We start from the raw sequence: 19,547 nt of genomic DNA, 5'->3' as shown, positions 1-19,547 counted from the left end.
TGGCACCCCGTGAAGGCGAATAATATCGTAAATATAGATCTCAGCCAACTGCTCTAAAGAATATGTAGTCCCAACTGTAATGAAATGCGCGGATTAGTCAACTGGTCCACAATCACCCAACTAGCATCAAACTTCTTCAAAGTCCATGAGAGCCCAACTATGAAGTCCAAGGTGATACACTCCCATTTCCACTCAGGAATCTCAAGCCTCTAAAGCAAACCGCCCGGCCTCTAAAGCTCGTATTTGACCTGCTGGCAATTCAAGCACCAAGCTACAAACGCCACTATATTTTTCTTCATTTCTCATCAACCAATAGTGCTGCCTCAAGTCCTGATACATCTTCGTGGCACCCAGATGAATGGAATACCTCAAACTATGGGCCTCCTCAAGAATCAACTCAATTTAGTCAATCCATATTGGGTACACAAATTCGGCCCTGCATCCGTAACACCCCATCATTGCCAATAGAAACCTCTTTGGCATCACCATGCTGAAATGTGTCCCTAAGGACAAGCAAATGGGGGTCATCATACTAACGCTCTCTGATGCAATCATATAAGGAAGACCGAGAAACCACCCAAGCTAGAACCCGACTAGGCTCCAAAATATCTAACCTTATGAACTGATTCGCCAAGGCCTAAACATCTGATACAAGCGGTCTCTTACCAACTGGAATAAATGCAAGGCTAGGCATTCTCACCGCATTTCTACTAAAGGCATCGGCCACCACATTGGCCTTCCCCAGATGATATAAAATGGTAAAATCATAGTCTTTTAGTAGCTCCAACCATCTTTGCTGCCTCAAATTTAGATCCTTTTGCTTTAACAAGTGCTAAAGACTCCGGTGATCTGAAAATACCTCACAAGACAATCCGTAGAGATAATCCTTCCAAATCTTCAATGCATAGATGATGGCTGCCAACTCTAAATCATGAACATGGTAGTTCTTCTCATGAGGCTTCAATTGGTGTGAAGCATAAGCAATCACTCTTCCCTCCTGCATCAAGACACACCCAATATTAATCCGAGAAGCATCACAATACACTGTATAAGAACCCGATACTGAAGGCAAAACTAGAACTGGAGCTCTAGTCTAGGCAGTCTTGAGCTTCTGAAAGCTCTTTTCACACTTATCCGACCACCTAAATGGAGCACCCTTCTGGGTTAACCTGGTCAAAGGTACTGCAATGGACGAAAAACCCTCCACGAAGTGATGATAATATCTAACCAAGCCGAGAAAACTCTGAATCTCAGTAACTGAAGATGGTCTGGGCTAACTCTTAACTGCCTCTATCTTCTTTGGATCTACCTTAATCCCCTCACTGGACAACACATGCCCCAAGAATGCCACGAAACTGAGCCAAAACTCACACTTGGAGAATTGGGCATAAAGCTTCTTCTCCTTCAACCTCTATAGTACAATCCTCAAATATTGTGCATGCTCCTCCTGGCCACGTGAGTACTCTAGAATATCATCAATAAATACTATAACGAACAACTCAAGATTATGGTTAGAATACACTGTTCATCAGGTGCATGAATGTTGTTGGGGCATTAGTCAGCCCAAAAAATATTGCAAGGAACTCATAGTGACCATAGGGGGTCCTTAATGTCGTATTAGAAATATTCGAGTCCCGAATCTTTAACTGGTGATCCCAGACCTCAAATCAATTTCAGAGAACACTCTAGATCCCTGAAGCTGGTTAAAGAAGTCATCAATGCGCGGCGAAGGATACATGTTATTAATTGTAACTTTGATCAACTGGAACGTGTCACACTACCGAAACAGAATCAATAGTAGGAGTATCAGAACGAACATCCCTCACAAATGCCAAATATATCAAACACCCCTTACCAACCATCCGTTAGGCCTTCAGATATGAAATCACCCTACTAGGAACATAGTCTAGAGAACCTCTCCACTCGATCCTAGGTAACCTCGGTATCGCCAACATCACAGTCTTAGCGTGACAATCCAGAATAGAATGGCATGGGGACAACCAATCCCTACCCAGAATCACGACGAAGTCAACCATACTAAGCAATAAGAGGTCAACTCTAGTCTCCAATCCACCAATAGTCACCACACACGACCGATACACACGGTCCCCAATAAGAGATTCATCCATCGGTGTAGATACATGAATAGGAGAAACTAAGAAGTCACGGGGCATATCCAGATAATGAGCAAAATATGATGATACATACGAACAAGTGGAACCGGGGTCAAATAATATAGAACTATCCATGTGGCACACTGAGACAATACATGTGATCACTGCGTCTGAAGCAACAACCTCTGGTCTGGCAGGGAAAGCATAGCATCGAGCCTTACCGCCACCTGATCGGCCTCATTCTCTAGGGCGACCTCTAGTTGTCTGAGCCCCACCCCGAGCTGGCTGCGCCAGTGGTGAAGTAACTGGTGCGGAAGTCATAGCCTGGCTCCTATACTAAACTAGACCTCCCAAAGGACGGGGACAATACCTATTCACATGACCAAACTCTCGACACTTAAAGTAGCCCTGCTCCGACAATGGCGGTAGGTACTGGAGAGGACCCCAAGAACCAAAATAACTACTAGAGGGACCTGGCACAGATGAACCCTAAATTGATGGAGCACGAGATGAACTCTAAGCTGGGAGGGCACTAAGAGATGACTGACCCGGACGGGCACTGTATGAACCATGGCTAGCTGATGCACCACGATGGACCGGATGATCCATTTAAGTGTGCCTACAAGGACAACCCATGTTGTGGTGCAACTACCCTCCAGAAGAAACACCGCTAAAACCACCCAAACCACGAGTCATCTTGGTCTCCCTCTCCATACGCTCCAGACTACGGACGTTCTCTAGCCACCTAGCAATATCAACCACCTCGTCAAACCTAGAACCTGATGCAATCTCCTGAGTCATGACAAAACGCAGTCCATAGTTGAGTCCATCAATGAACCTCCTAATATGATACTTTCCTGCAGGTCAGTGGCACAAACGTCTCCAAGAAGAGAACGAAGAACTTGTGCCATGTATGTGGTGCAGCCCCGACTAGCCTGCTCAACTCATAGGCTTCCCACCATCTGAAAGCTGCCCCGACAGCTGAAAAGTAGTAAATGAGATTCCACTAGTCTCCAGAATACCCGTCCAAGAAGTCCTGAGCATCCTCCGACTCATCCCCACTAAAGGATGGAGGCTTGAGCCTCCCATACCGCTTTAGCCTATTATGCTCTTCGTCACTCATTGGTGGACCCACTTGGGCTTGAGTAGCTACAAACAGTTAGGCTGGTAGTACACTGGGTGTCTGAAGTCCATGCACCACCTGCTCTAGAGTATGGGCGGCGGGAGTCTGAGCACCTCTCCCAACTTGAGAAGTGGCTGGCGTGGTTGGAATTAAAACCGCCTGAGCAAGGCTAGTGCGCACACTCAATATGTGGGTTAGATCCTCCTGAAGGCCTGGAATCCCAATGCCCACAACTGGTGCCTGAGTTGGTCCCATCGGCTCAACCACATCTAGGATCTGCTCCTGAGCTGGAGCAACTGGTGGATCTACAGGTGCTGCTTTAGCTATTGTACGAGCTGCACCTCGGCCACTACCGCGGCCCCGGCCTCTCATGGCCCTAGCTAGTGGTACTGGCGGCCACCCGCCCGATCCGGTAGCATGTGTCCTCACAATCTGTGAGAAAATAGAATAGCAAAAGTTTAGTTTTCGGAATCAATAAATCTGCACGATAAGAATACAAGAAAGTGAAGTTTTCCTAAGTGTTCGGTAGCCTCTCGAAGATAAGTACAGACGCCTCCGTACCGATCATCAAGAATCTACTAAACCTTCTCATGACTTGTGAGACCTATATAACCTAGGCTTTGTTACCAATTTGTCACGACCCAAAATTTTACATGTCGTGATGGCGCCTATCGCTATACTAGGCAAGCTAACAATCACAAATAACCATGCATATTTAAATTCAAAACATAACAAAATAAGCTTATTAGTTAAAATCTCATAAATAACTAATAAGAAAATACCGCAACTCAATACAAAATCCCCCAAAATTCAGGTGTCACTGAATCTATGAGCATCTAAATGACAATATAGTATAACTGCTAAAAACAAGTGTCTAGAAGCATAGAACAGTGCAAATAAACTGAAAAGAATGAGAGTCGAGGTTTGCGGACTCCAAGGCAGCTACCTCAATAGTCTCCAAACAGATAAAGCTCCACAGCTAGCAACCGCCGTATCCAGAAGTACCTGGATCTGCACACATAGTGTAGAGTGTAGTATGAGTACAACTGACTCAATATACTCAATAAGTAATAGGACTAACCTTGGGCTGAAAACAATGACGAGCTCAGAAAGGTATAGTCCAATCCAGATAATAACAATACATATATGATAGGAAAAATAAAAGTAATATCTCAGAGAAAACTCATAATCGGTTGGTACAAAGTACAAGAATGTAGACATGCTTTCAAGTTAACAGTTTAAGCTTAACACGGATAATATATGCCAAGTATGACTGATATGAGGAATGCTACATCTCTATTTCTACATGTCAATGTGCATGTCACATGTAATGCATCACAATGATGGCCTAACGTACTCCCACTCTCAGAGTACTCAATCTGACTATCTTAACTCTCACTCATCACACTCAGTCACTTAGCACTGTACGGTACATGCGCTCACTACTGGTATGTCACACTCAAGAGGGGCGGATCCTGCCCAAGCACTAATAAAACCTAATGTGGCATGTATCCCGATCCTATCATGAATCAATAATACTGGTTGCGGCGTGCAGCTCGATCCCATCATGAATAAATAAAACATGTTGCGGCACACATTCTGATCCCATATATATCACTCACAATCAGGCTCTCGGCCTCACTCAGTCATCAATCTCTCAAGTCTCTTGGGCTCACAACACTCATGCCAATCAGCCCAAAACAATGATACATGATATAACAATAAATGATAAGAGAGACTAAGATATAATATGCAAATAATGAATGTGACTGAATACATAACTGCAATTTAAGCAAATAACTCAACAACAAAAGGACGACCTCTGTAGGTCCCAACAGTACTAACATATAGCCTAAACATGATCTCTAACATGAATCACATCTACATTTCTCTTACACATAGAGTATACATGAATAATAACAAGATTAGATGACTACACAATTCCATGGAATCAACAGAGTTACAATTACTATGGTGCACGCCCACACGCCCGTCACCTAGTATGTGTGTCACCTCAACACCAACCACATAACACATTATGCAGGGATTCATACCCTCAGGACCAAGTTGGGAAGTGTTACTTACCTCAAACCGTGCAAATCTCTACTCCAACAAGCTCTTGCCTCGCGAATCAGCCTCCGAACAACTCGAATCTTGCCACAAATAAATTAATACAATCAACACAAGCTATAGGAATCAATTCCATATGATAAAGCTAGATTCTTTAACAAAATTCAAAAAGTAGACCACGGGCCCACGTCTCAAAATTTGAAAAATTAACAAAATTCAAACACTCATTCAACCACGAGTCCAACCATATCAAAATTACTCAATTCTGATCTCAACTCGACCTTCAAATCCTCAAATTATACATTATGAAGTTTCTACAATGTTTCCCAATTTTTCCAACTCAAAACATTAATTAAATAGTAAAAATAATGATAGATTCATGTATATTAGCCAAATCCGTATTAGAATCACTTACCCCAACCAATTCCTTGCAAATCCCTTCAAGAATCTCCTCAATCCGAGCTCCCAAAGTCCAAATGTGAAATAATACTCTAACCCTCATTTTTGAAATCTTATATTTTGCCGAGATGCTCCTCTTCACGATCGCTGGAAATGCTACGCGATCGTGAAGCACAAAAATGTAAGCTGCCAAACAAACCCTTCGCGAACGCATAAACACATGGGCGAACGCGATGCAGAGAATCATCAACTTACGTGATCGCGGACTCCTTCACGAGATCGTGAAGAACAATCACATGGACTTCCCAGCCTCCTCCTTCCTTCTTCGCGGACGCGACCCAACACACACGTTAGCGTAGCAGAGACTCCCCAAGCTTCGCAATTGCAGACCTATTCTGGCGAATGCGTTGAAAAAATTCCCCAGCTGCCAACAACAACTCTTCGCGATCGCGTCTCCTTCTCTGCGATCGCGAAGGAAACAAGCAACAGTCATGAAAGCAATCCAAAAAGTCAAAAAATGAGTCGAACATAATCCAAATCGCACCCGAGGACCCCAGGACCTCAACCAAACATACTAACAAGTCCTAAAATATCATATGAACTTGCTCGAAGCCTCAAATCCCATTAACCAACACTAAAACCACGAATCGCATATCAATTTAAGCCTAATGAACTTATGAACTTCTAACTTCTAAAACTAATTCTGAAATATACCAAACCAACTCTGATTAACCTCACATTTTGCACACAAGTCATAAATGACACAACGGGCCTATTCCAACTTCCAAAACTAAAATCCGAGCCCGGTGACACCAAAGTCAACTCTCGGTCAAACTTCTCAAAATCTCCAAACTTTAACTTTTCCAACTTTCGCCAATTCAAGCCAACATCATATACGGACCTCCAAATCAATATCCGGACACACTTCTAAGTACAAAATTACCATACGGAGCTATCAGATCTATTAAAACTTCATTCCAGAGTCAGTTACACATAAAATATCCAGTCTACTCTTTCCACTTAGGCATCCAATCTTGGGACTAAGTGTCCCAACTCATTCCAAAATATCCCCGGGCCCAAACCAACCACCCCGGCAAGTCATATAACAACAATTGAACACAAAATAAGCAGTAAATGGGGGAACAGGGCTATAATACTCAATACGACTGACCGGGTCGTTACACTAAGCATGTGGGAATGCCTTTGGATCAAAATCATCGGCTAGCATTGGCGGATGAACGGGCACTTGTTGACCTTGAGCTATCATTATTTTATAGATCGACTTGTTTATCTGTTCTTCACTCAACCAGAATTGTCATTTTATTCGTGACAAGATTCACAGTGGGAATATTTGCACTAGCTTTGTGCCTTCACATGAGCAATAGGCAAATATCTTTATAAAGGCATTAGGAAAATCTCAGTATGTTTCTCTTTTATGCAAGTTGGGCATTTGTAATCCACATGCGCTGTTTATGCAACTGGGGGGGGGGGGAGGTATTAAAGAAGCCTGTGTATGGGTGTACATATTTGTGTATGTTTAGGACTAGGCGAGTTTTCCTTTTTTGTATTTGTTAGGACTAGTTTTCCATATTTGTTAGGATTAGTTTTCTATATTTGTTAGGACTAAGGTTTACTATTTGACTTGTATATATACTCATGTTAATCAATAGAAGAAGGCAAGTCTTTATCTTGCACACTTGGCCACCGTGTGGTTGCGTGTTTGGCATTTTTCTTTTTTCTTTTTTCTACTTGTAAATTAGATGAGACTTTTACACTTGTCAAAGTAGTCAAACGTTTTACTTCTATTTGTACTAATAAACTATGATGAAAATAGACAGATAGATAGATCAAGAGGCTAATCGAACAAGTGCAGCGGAGTAGAAGTAATAATACTTTATGCTACCTATATTTATGGGGATAGATTACTAACATAAGTAGGTCAGATTATCGTGTTAGGGCGCTTGGACAGGAAGAAATCTCTAAGATGCTACCTATTTATTCTTTTTGATAATATTATAAATTAATTACAACTTAATTAGGTAACTTTGCAAGGTACATTTGCATTGTCTTCATAAAAGTAAGTAAAGAAAACTACTTGGTTAGAGGGTTTTGTAAGTAAATTTGGGTTAGAGTCAGTGTCTTATAAATTATGATAGTCAGCGTGACATTTATCTCACAAGAATATAGACATATCAAATCTTATGTCAAAAAAGAAGCAAATATGAATATAAAGAACATAAAAGAACACAAAATTTAACGTGAAAAAGTCCTTCAAATCGAAGATAAACCCATGGGATCACAAAGATGTAAAAGGCTCCACTATAATAATAAGAGAGTTATAAAATTCTTCAAATTAGCTAAACAATAAGTACCAATTATGGAGCAACAAGAGCAATAACAAATTAATTGAAGAAAGAAGAGAAATCATCCAAAATGGAGCTACTATTCACGGCCAAAATTTGAAGCTAGAAGCCTCCAAATCCAATCTCCACCATTCAAATCCAAGATCAAGATGTTAGGAACACTAAATCAACATTTCACTCTATCCAACAGTGAACTAAGTGAAAAATGCAATTTGAAAGTTGGTATACGCAAAAAATTCTAGAGCAAAGGAACAAGGTTTTCTCTCGTATTTTCTCAAAATGGCTACTCTCTCAAACCTTTGTTATGTGCTAGTCTTTCAAAGACTAATAACAATGAGTTTCAAATAATTCTCTAGCGGTTGCTCAATTTATAAGCAATGAATGGAACTTTTTATTAAAGGCAAAATCAATTCCAAATAGGAATCAAAACTAATTTCAAGTAGGAATCAAATACCAAAGAGAATAGGATTTGGTCATTGGGCCTTCGATTGGAAAATTGGCATGGCCCAACAAACCCTCTCTCCAGTCAAGGGGCCAATCGTGTCTTCAAGTAGAAGAATTGTGGTCAGGCTTCATGTCTGCCAATTCTCTGCAAAATTCATGCTTGTCCGCAATTACCACTTTTGTTAGCATATCTGAAGGACTATCATCAATGTGCATTTTCTCAACCTCAAATAATTGCTCTTCCACGGTCTCTCTTATCTAATGATACTTTCTATTTATATGTTTGATCTTAAAATAAGAAATAAAGTGCTTAGTGAAACAGATAGTACTCTGACTATCACAAAATAAAATATTCCTTGACTGCTCAAAGCCAAAACAATTAATAAATTCCTTCGTCCAAATTAATCCTTTGGAACCTTTGGTGATAACAATATATTTGACTTTTGTGGTGGATAGAACTATGCACTTCTGTAGTCCATATTGCAAAAAATAGCCCCCTTGCAAAAGTGATCGAATAATCGGAAGTGAATCTTGAACTATCAAGATTGCCTCACAAATCTGATTTTGTTTAATAAACAAGCTCAGATTTGTCATTACCAACGCACAGCTCCAAATCCGTAGTACCTTCCAAATACCTTAATATTCATTTTACTGCATCCCAATAGCTCTTTCCAGAATTGGAAAGGATTCTACTTACAGTACCAATGTCATGTGCAACATCTGCTCTAGTACAAACCACAACATATATCAAACTACCAACTATAAAAGAGTAAGGAATACGAGACATGTTCTTTTTCTCTTCATCAGTAGATGGACTCTGACTAGTACTCAATTTAAAGTGTTTAGAAAGAGGTGTACTAACCACTTTTGCATCTGTCATTTGAACCTCTTGAGTACCTTCTCGATATATTGCTTCTAGGATAAAAATAACTCCTTTTTTATTTCATTTTCAGTGGATTTATATGCCCAAGATTTTATTTTTCTCAAGTATTTCATTAAAAACGATTTTCTCAACTGCTTTTAAAGGACTACAAGTCTATATTTATTCTTGCCAACAATAGGCATATCATCCACATTAAGAAATAAGATTATAAACTCATCATCAGAGAACGTTTGAAAGAATAAAAAATAATCTGAAGAAGTTTTCCTATATCCCTATTTTTCTATGACAAATTTAAATTTCAAGTACCATTGCCTTGGAGTTTTTTTTAAGCCATACACACTCTTTTTAATTTACAGACATAATTTATCTTTCCTTAACTATAAAATTCTTGGGTTGCTCCCTCATCTAAATCACCATGAAAAAATCAGCCCTGACATTCATCTGCTCACCTCTAGATCTAGACTTGCGGCTAAGACTAGAATAACATGAATAGAAGACATATGTACAATAGGGGAGAAAATCATCATGGTCAACTCCCTTCTTCTGGCCAAAACCTTTAACAACTAACCTCGCATTGTGCCTAGGCGCAGAGGTATGTTGATCTTGCTTTACTTTATAAAATCCATTCATTTGATAAAGCTCTCTTACCCTTATGCAATTTTACTAACTCATATGTGTCACTCACGAGTGACTTCATCTCATCTTTCATTCCTTCTATCCACTGATCTTTGTGAGTATCTTGAGTGACTTCATCATAACTTTCTGGTTCACCTATGTTAGTTAAAAGTAAATAATCATGAGAAGAATAATGTGTGAATTTTTGCTTCTCCCTTGTAGATCTGTTAAAAGAGGTTTCAAGAGCATTCGAAGAGTTACCTGAGCAGGAATTGATTTTTATTTAACCATAAAATCATCAACTAGAGCATCCATAGGGTATACACCCTGATGATCTTCATCATCTTCATTATTCTCTTGGGTTCCTTCATGTGCAATATGTGCATTAGTAATAGGAACTAGATCAATATCAACTAAACTCTCATTACTTTGAGAATCTGTGTTCTCAGTTTTTCCAATATCGTCGATAGGGTAGTCTCCAAAGCACACTACATCACGACTTTTAATAAGGTTCTTATCAATTGGATCATAGAAACAATACAAAACATCATCTTGAATATAACCAATGAAGATGCATTGCTTAGATTTAGTGTCCAGCTTCGACCTCACATCTTTATGAATATACACACAAGTTTCTACACTTAAAAACTCTCAAGTGAACATAAGAAACATCTTTAGTAAACCAAAATCTATATGGGACGTCACCATCCAAAGCAACAGTAGAAGATAAATTGATAACAGAATCAATATTGTTAAGTGCTTTTGCCCAAAAAGAATTTACAAGCTTAGCCTCTGAAAAGAAGAATCTAACTTTCTCAACTAGAGTTGTCTTCATCCTCACTGCCAAATCATTAAATTGAGCATCTTGGGTGGAGTTTTCTTATGACGAATACTGTGTGCTCTAAAATTTATCAAAGGAACTACAATATTCATTACCATTGTCAGCACGAATACATTTTATTTTTTATTCTATCTCTCAGCTAAGTCCATAAATTTCTTAGACACACCAAGTACTTGATATTTGGATTTCAAAGGATATACCAAAGCTTGAAAGAATGATCCTCAATGAAATTCATAGAGTAAAGTGTACCACCTTTTGACTTCACTTCCAAAGGACTATTCATAGTATACTAGCTCCAATAAAAGAAAATTATTTTTTATATGCTAGTTAAGTGATGGACAGACCTTTTCAGCATTGCTTGTTTAACCCCAAAAAGTAAATTTTTCTTAGCTAAATACGTAATAGCCTTTTCGGTCATATAACTTAGCCTTTTGTGCCACAGTTCTGATAAAGTATCACTTTTCACTAAATTTACAAAGTCACTAAAAATAAAGCCATGTGTCATATATAAATAAAAATACTTGACTCCTCGATCCAGTACTAACAAGCCCTTGGTGAGTTTCTATTGGCCATTAAATAAGGCATTATAGCAACCTCTAACTTTTAGTCTTCCCGAGGAGATCAAATTTAAAGAAAAGTCCGGAGCATGTTTGACATTTTGAAGGACTACTGTTGAACCATTATTAGTATCTAAGCATACTGTACCAACACCAAATACCTTAACTCAACTGGCATTGCCCATCTTTAACACTCCATAATCAATCGGTGTATATGATGAAAACAAGTCTTTTCTTGGCGTGACCAGTAAGGTAGCTCCAAAATTCACTATCCAACTCGTCTCATGAGATACCAAATTGATGATATTTTCATCATAAGCGAAGAGAAGGTCATCTGGAACAATAATAGCAATATTATTCTCATTATTTTTAACTTTCTTTCTTTCTCAAATATTTTGATTCAACTTATCACAAAACTTTCTAGTATGTCCTTTCTTTGGATAATGGTTGTGTGGATAATTGTTTAACTTAGACCTTGACTTGCTTTTGCTTTTACTTCGATTCCTCGAATCTTTTATTTCTTCCCAATCTTCTTGTCACGATCCAAAATCTAATTAGTCGTGATGGTGCCTAACCCTACCGCTAGGTAAACTAAAAAATTAATAACATAACTCAAATCCAGTAATAATAGACAATGAATAAAATAATTAAACATTCTATATAAATCCCAAAGACTGGTAGTACAAATCATGAGCTTCAAAGACTTAGAGTTTAGAAAGCTGGAACGAAGTAAATACATCATATGTTCAAAATATACATAAAAAGATTTATAAATCTAAAGCTACCAAGGGCAAGTGACAGTTGTAACCGGAACGCATGTACTTCTTCAATACCAGCTCCCGCCATACACAGCAACATCAGCATCAATATCTGCACGCAAGGTGCAAATATGTAGTATGAGTACAACTGACCCCATGTACTCAATAAGTATCTTGACTAACCTCGGTAAAGTAATGATGAGAATATTTAGTTAAAAGATACTCACTGATATGACTTGTGCAGTAGAATTATAGTAGAAACAATACTAGAATATAACAGAGAAGAGTACGAGAACAAATATGTGAAGCTGTAAATAATTACTAGAAGAAATAACAGTCAATATTTCCCAATATCACAATCAATCCTTTCCATAAAACGATGACCATCAAACTATGGTAGTGAATCTGAAATATTCATAATATGAGAAAATGTACTCAAGATATCAAATCAAATGGCACGGCAACACCCTTCATGGATTTATCTCTTCCTCACCAAACATATATATGACAGTACCAACCCGGTGAAAGAAATGCGAATAACAGTAACGATGAATTGGAAAATACACAGGTAGCAATAACTAAGAAGGCAGTACATGTGGACAACGGTAACAGACTATGTGGGAGGTATATAAGTAATGATAGCAAATAAGATATGAGAACATGATTTCACCAATTAATATGGTGGAACACTTACACGAGAGTGCAACAAATGAGAAATGGCATAGATGTAGATATGTATCGAACAAGAAGAAAAGCATGATCTGTATAAGCTAAACAAAATAGAAGACATGGATAACTAACATAGTAGAAGGCTTATACGAAAGTGCAACTAATGAGGATGGCACAGATGTAGATATAACAAACATGAAGGAAAGCATAATCTTGATAAGCTAAACAGATAGAAGGCATGAATAAGTCAACAACAATTTAGATAGAGGACAAGTCACATAAAGAACATAGGTTCAACAGTGAAAACTCAAGACAAGGGCATAATGTATAAACAAGGGAAAAGACATCACAATATAATGCATGTCTCTCATCCTCGCCTTCATGGAAACCCTTCGTACCATGAACACATGATAATATAAAAATAATGGTGCGGCTTCACCCTTTGTGCTTTTACTCTCGTCCTCATATGATACTGTAAATACAATGGTACGGTATCACCCTTCGTGTTTTACTTTCTTCCTCACATAATAATATTTATGAAATGGCACGGTATCACCCTTCGTACTTTACACTCTTCCTCATATGATAATATATATGCAATGGCATGACATCACCCTTCTACTTTATACTCTTCCTCACCAAGCAAATGTATATTAATAACAAGCAAGGTAGGAAGCATGAATAACATCAAGAAGAGTGATTAAGCAAATACTCCAAATGAACATCAAGCACAACTTTCAAGCCAATAAAAATTCAATGAACCTCAAAAACCTTATTATTCAAGTATCTCAATAAATCTCAAAAGTGATTTTCCACTCAAGTATATAATCCAATTGTATCAAGAATAGTGGTCGTAGCGATGTATTTGTGATTAAGTATAGTGATGATCGAATTTGGTACATCAATAGTTTCACAAAAAGTCTGTCAAATTTTAGTCAAGTTATAATAAGCTAAATCATGATTTATATTATTTAACTTTAATTTTCATATTAATCTAGGAGTTAAGTAAAACATGAAGCAAGAAGGTCACATACTCCAACGAATCACTAATAATCGTATAATCTATCCCCGAGCATGATTAACCCTGGCACATGTATATACGCTCGTCATCCTATATATACATCACCCCTGCATATAGCAAACAATATCAATTAGTATAAAAAAATTCTCCCAACAAAGTTAGGCAAGACACTAACCTCAAATAAGCTAAATCGATATACTAGAAGCGTCATCCCGCTCAAATCGACCTCCGAACTACTCGAAACTATCCAAAAGTAACTCAAAATTGTCAAATAATGCCATAGGAAGAAAACCCAAACGATAAAGGTCAAATCTTTAATCAAATACTCAAAGTCAACCAAAGAGTCAAACTCGGGCCCACACCTTAGAACCTAACAAAACTTATAAATTCCGACAACCCATTAGATTATGTGTCCAACCATACTAATTTCACTCAATTCTGACTCTGAATAGATGTTCAGAACTCAAATAATCACTTTAGGAAAGTTTAGACAAAAACCCTCTATTGCTCTTTAAAATTCATAATCCAAATGCCAAAATCGAAGATATATTCATGAAATATAATAAAAGCTTAGTAGAAAATACTTTGTAACGACCCGGCCGATCGTTTTGAGTATTTTAGACCCGTTTTTCTATTTATTTCCTCTTCAATGTTATATTGTGGTTGTGCGACTTGTTGGGGTGGTTGGTTTAGTTTCGGGTGAGGTTCGGAGTGAATCACACACTTAGTCCCAAAGTTGGAAGCTTAAGTTGAAAGAGTTGACCGAAGTTTGACTTTTGTGTAAACGACTCGAGAATAGAGTTTTGATGGTTCCGATAGCTTCGTATGGTGATTTTGGACTTAGGCGAATATCCGGATATTGATTTGGAGGTCCATAGGTCATTTTGGCTTTAATTGGCAAAAGTTGGAAAGTTGAAGGTTTGGAAGATTGAGAATTTTGACCGAGAGTTAACTTTATTGATATCGGGTCCGAATTTGATTCCGAAAGTTATAATAGGACCATTGTCTAATTTATGACTTGTGTGAAACATTTGAGGTCATTTGGAGTGGGTTTGGTATGTTTCGGCATTAGTTTAAAAAGTTTGAAGTTCATTAGTTCGTTAGGCTTGAATCGATATGCTATTCGTAGTTTGGTGTTGTTTGATGTGATTTGAGGCTTAGAGCGAATTCGTATTGTGGTTTAGGACTTATTGGTATGTTCGGACGGGGTCCCAGGGGCCTCGAGTGTGTTTCAGATTGAGTTCGGACCATATTTTCATATTTTGAGATTGCTGGTTTTCTATGCTTCTGGTTTCCTTCACTGCATTTGCGAAGGTCCAACCGCGATCGCGTACAGTCTTTGTTGCATATGGGAATTTGCTCTTCGTGATCGCATAAATGAGGACGCATTCGCAGAAGGTTGGGATGTTATGCACAACAAACGCGGGTAATATATTGCAATCGCATAAAAGAAAAGGGAGACTGTGTTTAGGCACGCGTTGTTCATCGTGTTCGCATGGAGTAGTCCGCGATCGCGAAGCCTTGGGATGTTCTGCCATCGCATTCGCGTTTGTAGTCACACGATCGCATCGTGTCTTTTGTGAGCTGATGGAGCTTGTTCTCTACGATCACCTAGAGTAATCACTAGGCAACAGATATTTAATTTCCAAATCGAGGGTTAGAGTTATTTTTCATCTTTTGAGCTAGAGACCTTGGTTTTGGGCGATTTCGGAACAGATTTTCTAGAAGTTGATCGGGGTAAGGGTTTTTGACTCGGATTTTATTATTATACATGAATCCATCATTGTTCTTATCACTTAATTAGTGTTTTGAGTTGGAAAAATTGAGAAATTTTATATAAACCTCCCAAGCTATATTTTGGGGATTTGAATATCGATTTGAGATCGGAATTGAAGAATTTTGGTATTGTTGGACTCTTTATTGAATGGGATTTCGGATTGTGTATGTTCGGTCGGGTTCCAAGTCGCGGGCTTGGGGTTGACCTTTTGAGTTGTCTTTTTGATTTTCTTTAAAGATTGCAACTTTATTATTCGGAATAGTTTCCTATGGTTTATATTTATGGTATAAAGGTATTTTGGTAAGATTCGAGCCGTTCGGAGTTGGATATTCAAAGAAAAGGCTTACTAGCGGATTGAGTTAGCTTGTTTGATGTAAGTATCTTGTCTAACTTTGTATGAGGAACTACCCCTTATGATTTGGGTTGATTCTACTATTTCTGATATGTGAAAGCCGTGTATGCAAGGTGACGAGTTGGTACACAGGCTATATGTTATATTTGACCGGTTTAGGCTATTGGACTCTTTTCATGCCTTTAATTGAATTTTCATAGCATGTTATATTTTCATCGTTAGTCTATCCTTGCATGTATTAATCTACCCTCACATGCCTTATTTGACATTGTTAACACTTGTTTCACCTTTTAGTTGTTAATTGCTCTTATATACTTTAAATTGAAGTTATTGTCTTCCTTATTGTCCTTTACTTCCTTAATTATTAAATTTGTTACTTGAAGTTGTTGTTTCCATGGAAAAGCTTCTTGTTGAGTTATTGGTGTTGAAGTTGTAAAAGTCGTGATCACATTGAGGCAAAGTTGTTAATTGATGAAATACCATTCTTGTTGAGCTATTCAATTTCAGTTTGCTATTGTTGAGACTCTTGTACATATTGTGGTTAAGACATGGGCTATTTGTTGTGAAAACATTGGTATTGTTGATTCTTTTAGCCATTTGTGGCATATGAGCACATGTGGTGCGAGTTCTGATTTTGCTGTGATATTATTGCGCTTGCGGCGGTATAAGGATAGGGGTTAATGTGCATGCAGTGGCATAAGGTGAGATTTATGTGCGTTTTTCTAGTAAGGGAGTTACTTGAATCCACGCGGCAATATAAGGCGGGCTAAAGTGGTGTAGCTATTTCGGGAAAACAGTTTTCAAAACTATCTAAATGTACGACTCACGTAGCGGTATAAGAAATGATTGTGATTGTAATTGTTAAATGAGATTCAAGGCGGTACCCCGGTTGTGAATCTTATTGCTATCTTTCATTTACCTCACTTGTGTTTGTCTGCATTATTTTCTTGGTACTCTTATTATATGTTCCTTCCTTGTTACCTTTCTTGCTTTAAATTCAGTTGTAGCTTATCTTGTTGTATTTCTTCATTGCCTCCTTTCCTCGTTTTCATTATTATATTGTATTGTACTTGTTCAGCTTCTTTTCAAAACCTAGTAGGTGTCTTGTCCTGATCCTGTCACTAATCTACCGAGATCAGGCTTGATACTTACTGGGTATCATTGTGGTGAACTCGTACTATGCTTCTACACATCTTTTTGTGCAGATCCAAGTACCTCGTACAAGGCTAGGCACCAATTAGTAGAGCTTTCAGATCGGAGACTTCAAGGCGTTCGCATGCCTCAGAGTCACCCTCTGTCCTTGTTTTTATATTTCATACTCTTTATTTATATTGTTATGTGTTAGGGATGTTTCAGTATGCTCGTGTAGAGCTTATGACTCAGTCTCACCAGATTTTAGGAGTTATTGTCGACGGTATTGTTGAGTTCTATTATTTTAGTTATATGGTTTAATTTGATGTTCTGTTGTTATTTTCGCTTCCTTTTCATATATGTTAGGTTTACCTAGTCTCAGAGACTAGGTGCCATCACGATATCCTACGGTGGGAGATTTGGGGTCGTGACAAGTTGGTATCATAGCCCTAGGTTCATAGGTGTTACGAGTCATAAGCAGGTTTAGTAAAGTCTTACGGCTCGGTACAGAGACATTTGTGCATATCTTTGAGAGGCTATGGAACTATTAGGAAACTTCACTTCTTGAATCCTTATCATGCGAATGGGTTGACTTTGAAATACTGAATCTTTGTCTTTCTATACTCTCACAGATGGCGAGGACACACACCGCTGGATCCAACAATCAGACACCCGTGCCCCCTACTAGAGCCGCGAGAGGTCGGAGTTGGGGCAGAGGTTGAGGAGGGCCACGTGGTGCAGCTAGAGCACCTTCCTGTGCTGCGACAGAGGAGCCGCCAGTAGCTCCAGTTGGGGGCAAGCACCTGAGGCACCTGTTGCCACCCCTGCACTTTAGGAGACCCTCGCATAGTTATTGAGCTTGTTCAGTACTCTAGCTCAGGCAGGGTTGATTCCACTTGCACCAACCACATCTTATGCTGGAGGAGGAGCTCAGACTCCCACGGCCCGTACTCCAGAGCAGTGGGTCCATGTTGATCAGGTCTTTTAGGTTTTACCAATGCAACCTATTTTTTTGGTTCAGCCCGAGGTTAGGGTGTGGCATCTGAGGAGGAGCATCTTATACTTGAGAGGTTCAAGAAGTATTATCTTCCTACTTTCAACAGCCTAGCTACAGAGGATGCACACGGTTTCCTAGACATGTTCTACTGTATTCTCTGCACTATGGGTATTGTGGAGATGAGTGGGGTCGCTTTTACTACATTCCAAATGTCAGGAGAAGCGTATCTGTGGTGGCGAGTGTATGAGGAGGGTAGCCAAGCCGATGTAGCTTCACTCACATGGACTCAGTTTTCTGAGATATTCTTGAGAGAGTTTGTTCCTCAGACCCTTAGAGATGCATGGCACATGGAGTTTGAGCAGCTGCGCCAGGGTAATATGATAGTGTTAGAGTATGCTGTCCAATTCAGTGATTTGTCTAGACATACACCTGCCTTGGTTTCTATAGTCAGAGAGCGAGTCCATCGATTTTTCGAGGGGCTCAACTATGGTATTAGATTCAGCATAGCTAGAGAGTTAGAGATGGATACCCCATATCAGCAAGTGGTGGAGATCGCACGGAGATTTGACGGTATGTGGGGTCGTGAGAGAGAGGACAGGGAGGCCAAAAGGCCTCAAGGTACATGAGGATTTATTGGTGGCCACACTGTAGCTACAGCCCGTCATGGCAGGGGCTATGTAATCATCTACTTCATTCAGCACTTCCAGCTTCTAGTGGTGCTCCAGCTACTTCTAGGTCTCAAGTTGCCCATAGACTTCTCAGGCAGTGGTTACTGCTCTAGTTTCCGCTCCACTTGTATATCCAGCTAGGAGTGGAGGTCAGGCGGGTAGGGGTCGCCCTAGAGGGGGAGGTCAGACCAAATGCTATGCTTTTCCAGGTTAGGCGGAGGTGGTTGCCTCAGACGCAGTTATCACAGGTATTGTTCTAGTTTGTCATAGAGATGCATCGGTCTTATTTGACCCGGGATCCACTTACTCATATGTATCATCTTACTTTGCTCCGTATTTGGGTATATCTCGTGATTCCTTGAGTTCTCTTGTGTATGTGTCCACGCCTATAGGAAATTTTATTGTTGTGGACCATGTGTATTGGTCGTGTTTAGTTGTTATTGGTGGCTTTGAAACCATAGTGGATCTATTGTTGCTCAGTATGGTAGATTTTGACGTTATCTTGGGCATGGACTGGTTGTCACCCTATCATGCTATTCTTGATTGTCACGCCAAGACAGTGACATTCTCTATGCCATGTTTACCGTGGTAGGAGTGGAGGGGTACTTTGGATTATGTTCCTAGCAGGGTTCTTACTTTCCTTAAGGCACAATGGATGGTTGAGAAGGGGTGTGATGTATACCTAGCCTTCGTGAGAGATGTTAGTGTTGATAGTCCTACTGTTAAGTCAGTTCCGGTAGTGAGAGACTTCACCAGAATGGTATC

General features: G+C 39.3%; 1 protein-coding gene across 1 annotated transcript; it reads left to right on the top strand.

Moving 5' to 3' along the window:
* Positions 1 to 18,278: 18,278 nt before the first annotated feature.
* Positions 18,279 to 18,895, top strand: LOC138897257 (uncharacterized). The gene is made up of 2 exons (XM_070183219.1): positions 18,279 to 18,732; positions 18,822 to 18,895. The coding sequence occupies exons 1-2, from the start codon at positions 18,279 to 18,281 to the stop codon at positions 18,893 to 18,895; spliced, it is 528 nt and encodes a 175-aa protein (XP_070039320.1).
* The last annotated feature ends 652 nt before the right edge of the window (positions 18,896 to 19,547 follow it).

The sequence above is a fragment of the Nicotiana tomentosiformis genome, chromosome 8, assembly GCF_000390325.3.
Source record: "Nicotiana tomentosiformis chromosome 8, ASM39032v3, whole genome shotgun sequence".
In the NCBI taxonomy this organism is placed as follows: domain Eukaryota; kingdom Viridiplantae; phylum Streptophyta; class Magnoliopsida; order Solanales; family Solanaceae; genus Nicotiana; species Nicotiana tomentosiformis.
This window is presented reverse-complemented; position numbering and strand designations above follow the sequence as displayed.

What these genes read in the sequence shown, in the direction of transcription:
- LOC138897257 (XM_070183219.1), top strand. Translation starts at nt 18,279, where the DNA reads ATGGGTATTGTGGAGATGAGTGGGGTCGCTTTTACTACATTCCAAATG. An exon ending in GGAGGCCAAAAGGCCTCAAG is followed by an intron (nt 18,733 to 18,821) that starts GTACATGAGGAT and finishes CAGCACTTCCAG; the next exon opens with CTTCTAGTGGTGCTCCAGCT.